This window comes from Vulpes vulpes, chromosome X (genome assembly GCF_048418805.1).
Source record: "Vulpes vulpes isolate BD-2025 chromosome X, VulVul3, whole genome shotgun sequence".
NCBI lineage: Eukaryota > Metazoa > Chordata > Mammalia > Carnivora > Canidae > Vulpes > Vulpes vulpes.
In genome coordinates, this window is record NC_132796.1 from 116,000,539 (window position 1) to 116,006,525 (window position 5,987).

At 66.3% G+C, this 5,987-nt stretch overlaps 1 protein-coding gene across 1 annotated transcript; it reads left to right on the forward strand.

Annotated features, from left to right (window-relative positions):
* The first annotated feature begins 1,049 nt into the window (after positions 1–1,049).
* Positions 1,050–4,394, forward strand: LOC140596309 (melanoma-associated antigen 8-like). The gene is made up of 2 exons (XM_072744948.1): positions 1,050–1,314; positions 2,466–4,394. The coding sequence occupies exon 2, from the start codon at positions 2,757–2,759 to the stop codon at positions 3,771–3,773; it is 1,017 nt and encodes a 338-aa protein (XP_072601049.1). The 5' UTR covers positions 1,050–1,314; positions 2,466–2,756; the 3' UTR covers positions 3,774–4,394.
* The last annotated feature ends 1,593 nt before the right edge of the window (positions 4,395–5,987 follow it).

Here is a 5,987-nt window from a genome sequence, read left to right on the forward strand (position 1 = left end):
GAATGCAGCCTGCATCAATGCAGATGACAGGATTGATAGGCGGAGCAATTTCCAACTTCTCCTTCTGCTTCCCAGCATAAATCTGAGGCAAGACCTCAGAGTACACATGACCTTAGCCCTGGGGTGCTAAGAGGACACAGGGAAAGACAGGATGATTGAGGCATTGGACTCTAGAGTCTATGCAAATAAGCACCTGAAATCATCTTAGTGGCCAGGAATGCCCCTTAACAAAATCACTTAAGTAGAATATACAGAATCAACCTGAAATAGAGTAGGGAGTATCAAAGCAATTCACAGAGTAAGAAAAGGTATTTTTGATAAAGTATATATATGTAGTGTACACATATATAGGTACATATACAAATGCCTGTATCACGTGAACACAGACGCACACACATGTGTCAACGTCGGTATTACGTGATATGTACGTACGTTTGCATATGTACCAGCACATATAATCTGCACACCTTATACATACGCGTGCACAGGACACACACTCGGTAGAGAGGGACGGTGTGTTTCTCCCGATGACGCAGCAAGTCAGGGGAAAACCCCCTGCAGTGGGCCCCGCAATACTGGACGCCCCTAGACACCCTTGCAGCTGCTCGGCCGCCCCCAGGAACGTAAACCTTTAGCACGATGTTCCTAAAGTCTGGCTGCTGGCCAAGGGACCCCATGGGAAGGGGCGCTTCCTCGCGGCCCCTGCCCCTGCCCCTGCCCCTGCCCCTGCCCCGGGGCTATGGGCGCTGCGGCTGCACAGCAGAGGCTGCAGGCAGAGGCAGCTGCACAGGCTGCAGGCAGGCCTGTGTCCTGATGAGGGCCTCCTGGGGGAGGACTGAGAGCCGAGCTGTCCCAGGACGCTGGGGGCCACCGAACCCTGCTGTGCCCCTGCCAGCAGCCCTGGGCCACCCCGGGACCTGCAGAGCCGGTGGGGTGGGGCCCGAGCCGCAGCCACCATCCCTCAGGCGCTCGGGGACGTCGGGGCCTGAGAGGCTCGGGGTCAGGGGCACAGGCTGAGGTCTGCAGAGAGCCGAGGCCCCAGCCCGCCCGAGTGCAGGGCAGGAGCCCAGGGAGGACAGGGGGCCCCCGCCTTGCCAGCCGGCGCGCTTCCCTCCTCCCACCCTAGCCTGCAGCTCATCTCAACCCAACGTGCTGTCAGCCGTGGGGACCCCTGGCAACGGGGTCAGGGCGTGATGTGACGTGGGCCGACCTCTGCGTCAGAATTGAGAGAGCGCGGAAGGCCTCGGTGCGGGGGGTCGCACTGGGGTCCCCTGGAAGGAGGCCAGGCCCGGGCCGGCGGCAGCCAGGCAGCAGGTAGCCCCGGGAGGGGCCCCGGAGGGAGGGCGGGGGGCGGCCCTGGAGGGCGGCAGGGGAGGGGCCCCGGAGGGCGGCGGGGCGCGGAGGGGGCCTGTCGGGAACCCCAAGAGACCACCGGGGGAAGGCGGGGCCTCGGCGTCCTCGGCGTGGAGCTGAGGCCTGGATGCTGGGGCCTGGGGCAGTGGCCTCGGGCCCCCGGAGGCAGGACGGGCCCGGGCCCTCCGCGGAGCGGCGTGAGGACCTGAGGGAGAACTGCGGGGGTCCCCCACCCCACCTTCAGGCGTCCACCCGCGGCCCGCCCTCCCCGAGAGATGGAGGCACCGGGCCCCCCCTCGGGGCTGGGGGGCGGCCCTGGGGAGGCAGGACACCCTCGGCCACCCGGGAAATGCGCCTCGGGGGCTGGGGGTGGGGACCGGAGCCCCCGGAGCTCAGGAGCCCGGGCTGGGCAGGGGCACAGGGCGTGCCTGTGGGGGCGGGGGCCCTGGAGCCCAGGACAGAGGGGACCTGGCAGGAGGTCGCCAGGGATGGGAGGCCTGGGAGGCCCCCTGGGCAGGCTGGGGACCTGCCTGCGGCCGGGCGGCCAGACTTCCCCATCTGGGTCTCCCGAGAGACTGGGGGCCCTTGGCGTCAGGAGCACGGCCTCCTTGAGGGGGCAGACGGTGGACCCCCGCCCACCGCACATTGAAGGGGTGAGTGGCCCCCAAGCCAGCCCTCAGGCCCAGGAGGGGATGGCCCCGAAATCTGGGTGCCCCTCCCTGGCAGCCCTGGGAAGAGAACCCGGGGTGTGGCCTATCCCAAGGAGACCCTCCTCCTCTCCAGATCCCTGGGCTCAGGCAGGGGAGGGCCTGGGCCTGAGGGTCTGCACTCAGGTCAGCAGAGGAGACCTTTGGCAGGCCTGCCCAGAGCCGGTCCCCTGGCTTCCTCATGGGGAGGGTCGGGGCAGCCTGGTTTTGTGGGGACACTTTGGCCTCAGGACCGCAGACAGAGGCCGGGGTCCCAGGCCCTGCCAAGGGCACTGGCAGGCCAAGGAGGGGACTGGGACTGCTGGGGACCTCCCAGAGTGCGAGCCAACCTTCCTGTGTGCACTGGGGGCCCAGGGCTGGGCTGGCAGTCTGCACCCTGAGGTGCCCCCTGCTTCCCTCCTGCAGGGGCTCCAAGAACTGGCAGCGCAGCAGGGGCCTTGGTGGCCGGCAGGAGGCCCTCAGGTCACAGAGTGAAGGAGGCATAGCAGGTCTGTGTCGCGGGACCTGCTGAGGTCCACGTGGTCTCTGAGCCTGGTGCCAGGGGCTCAACTCGCCCGGCCCAACACGCAGGGGCCTCCTGTGTAGCCGATCCTGATGCGGCCCGCTCTCTGCCCTGGCACGGGGCCTCTCTTGGCCCAACTGCACCCCGACCAGCCATCCCACCGCTGTCTTCAGCTTTAGCTCCACGCCCACACCATGCCCCTGAGGCACACGAGTCAGCTCTGGAAGCTGGAAGAAGACCCGGGAGAAGCCCAGGGCCTGGTCAGTGCCCAGCTGCCAGAGGCTGAGGATGAAGACGAAGATTCATCTTCCCCCTACCCCTACCTGTGTTCCTCTTCCTCCTCCTCCCCCTCCTCCTCCCCTTGCTCCTCCCCTTCCTTGTCCAGCTCTGGCCTGTTCTTTGTGCCCCCAGAGGAGGGGTCTGAGACTGCCTGGAGTCCTCCCCAGAGCCCTCAGAGTGCCGGGCCCTCCCCCAGTGGCAGGGCAGCTAGTGGCTGGAGCCAGGTGGAGTTTGCTGGCCCCAGTGGCCCAGAGGAGGAGATCTGGAACCCCTGGGAGGTGCCCGAATATGCGCAGCCCTATGCCCAAGGAGGAGACGCAATGCTCATGAGTGGGGCTGACCTGGTGGGCTTCCTGCTCCGCAAGTATCTCGACAAGCAGCCCACCAGCCAGGCAGAGGTGCTGGAGGTCCTCAGCCCAGATATGCAGGATGCCTGGCCCGAGATCTGGGGTCAAGCCTGTGAGTGCATGCAGCTGGTCTTTGGCGTGGAAGTGAAGGAAGTGGACCCCGTCGCACACTCCTACGTCCTGGTCACCGTCCTGGGCCTCAGCTACGATGGGATGCTGAGCGGTGAGCAGGGCCTGCCCACGACCGGACTCCTGGTGCTGCTGCTGGGGGTGATCCTCCTGGAGGGCGACCGTGCCCCCGAGCAGGAGGTGTGGGAAGCCCTGGGGGTCATAGGGGTGTTTGCCGGCAGGCAGCACGTCATCTATGGGGAGCCCAGGGAGCTCCTCACCCACGTCTGGGTGCAGGAAGGCTACGTGGAGTACCGGCAGGTGGCGGGCAGCAACCCTGCCCGCTACGAGTTCCTGTGGGGGCCCAGGGCCCACGAGGAGACCAGCAAGCTACGGGTCATGGAGTATGTGCTATGGGTTAATAGCAGGTGGCCGGTTTCCTCCCTGGCCCCGTTTGATGAGGAAGAGTGGGTCTGAGCCCCAGAGGCGGCCCGGCCCTCTCCAGCCTTTGGTGGGGTCGGCAGCTTCTCCCGCGGGATGGGCACGAAGGGAGGCATCCCTTCTGCTGCTTCTTCCCCGTGGGCGCCTCTGGGTCTACCTGTGTGTGTTTGTGTGTTTGTTTGTGTGTTTGTGTTGGAGAAGACAGACCACTGGGCTTTCTAGGGGTGCAGGGCCAGGGCGGCTTGGGGGCAGAAAGCAGGGTGAAGAGCCACTCTGGGGGCCTGTTGTCTGTCGCCACCCGGACATCGAGAGCTTGGTTAACATGAGGAGGCTCTGGCACATCGTTGCTCGGATTCGGGGGATTCATCAGCTTGGGAGGCTACGTGTGCCACTGACATTCCGCCCGCCCGGACCGCCGCAGCCGCCCCCCCCCCAGACGAACTTCTGTACATCCCCCAGTTCAACAGTTAAGAGTTTCATCCTGTCCTGAAAACCAGCTGGCCAAGTCCACCTTCGTCCCTGTGTGGGTTCCACCCGGATCCTCATCCCAGGCAGGGCATTGGGACAGAAATGGGTTGGGAAGCAGCAAGGACGGAGGGGTCAAAGGACCGGGTCGGGTCGTGCAGCCAATAAAAAGGAAAAGTCTTTTGTTCTGGCTTCCTGTGCCTCCTGGCCCGTTCATTCTGCAAGGGCCCAAGGAACCCGGACCCGTGTACTCCGTCATGGGCAGGGGCTGGTGGAAAGGACGAGAAAGGGCCCGCGGGAGGCCAGGGGAGCCCTGCTGGCAGCACCCTCAGGGCCACACAGGGCTGAGCTCTGCTCCCTGCAAGGCCCTGTGTGTGAGCAGTGAGGACACGAGGACACGAGGGCCCCGGAGCCACGCCGCCTTCGGGGAGTGTAGAGGCCGCCTGCAGAGAGGTAGCAGGGGTGCCCTGAGGCCTGCGCCAGCCCCAAGGGGCAAAAGGGTGAGGGGGGTGGTGCCCCCGGGGCCTCTGTGAGCAGGGCGACTCCTCCTGTGCAGCTGAGGAGCGAGCAGCGGGTGGGGGACAGAGGCCGGCCTCCACTCTGTCTCCACTCTTTCTGTCAGGAAGCGGGGAGCTGAGTCTTTTTGGGGGGGGACGCGCGCAGACTGCCTGGCGAGGTGTGGGTTGGGCCCAGGCCGGCCAGAGTCCCGGGAGGAACCCCGGGAGGTCGAGTGGGTGGCCTGACCTCCCAGCCTGAAGGAGCGCCCAGCCAGCCTGCTCCCCAGACCCCCAGCCCAGAGCCCATCTCCGCTGGACCCACCTGCTGGGAGCGCTGGGGACCCCTGGCACGGGGTCCGGATGACACGTAGGCCACGTCCGCCTCAGAGGTCTGAGAGAGCCGAGAGCCTCGCGTGGGGGTCGGACTGGGGTCCCTGCTGAGCGAAGGCAGGCAGGCCCTGGCTGGCGGCAGCCAGGGGAGCAGGTAGCGCCCGGAGTGGGCCTGGAGGGCGGCTGGAGGGGGCCTGTTGGGAATCCCTGGGGGGCGGGGGGGGAGGCGGGGCCGCAGCCTGGAGCTGAGGGCTGCCTGGAGGCAGGACAGGCTCGGGCCCTCCCTGGAGCGGGGTGAGGAGCTGAGGGAGAACGGCGGGGGTCCCCCAACCAACCTTCATGCCTCCACTCCTCCCTGAGAGATGGAGGCACTGGGCTCCCACCTCGGGGCTGGGGGTGGCCCTGGGGAGGCCGGACACATGCCGCCACCCAGGAAATGCACCTTGGGGGGTGGGGGTGGAGACCAGAGCCCATGGAGCTCAGGAGCTGGGTCTGAAGGGAGGTTTGCGGGGCCTGAGGGGGGCAGGGGCTCAGGGGGTGCCTCTGGGGGCGGGATGGGAGGGCAGGGACACAGATGCCCAGGACAGAGGGGATCCGGAAGAGGTCAGGGCCCACAGTGAGCCCGGGAAGGCCGCGGAGGAGCAGGATGGAGCCAGATGGTGGCGGCGGGTGCAGCAGGCCTGGCACCACTGGGTACCCGAGAGCCTGAGGCCTGGTGTGGCGGGAGCAGATGCAGAGGGGGGTGGAGGGAGGGTAGAGGGGTGAGGAGAGGCGAGGGATGGACCATTGACAGGGACAAAGGGGACCCCGTCGGAGGGTCGTAAGAGCTGTGAGGCCCCCTGGGATGGGGACTTGCCCTCACTTGGGAGTATGGGTGCTCAGACTTCCATATCCCGGTCTCCCGAGAGACTGGGGGCCCGTGGCTTCAGGAGCAGGGCCTATGACACTTGGATAGAGG

Excerpts from the sequence above, each read along its gene's own strand:
- LOC140596309 (XM_072744948.1), top strand. The coding sequence starts at position 2,757 with ATGCCCCTGAGGCACACGAGTCAGCTCTGGAAGCTGGAAGAAGACCCG.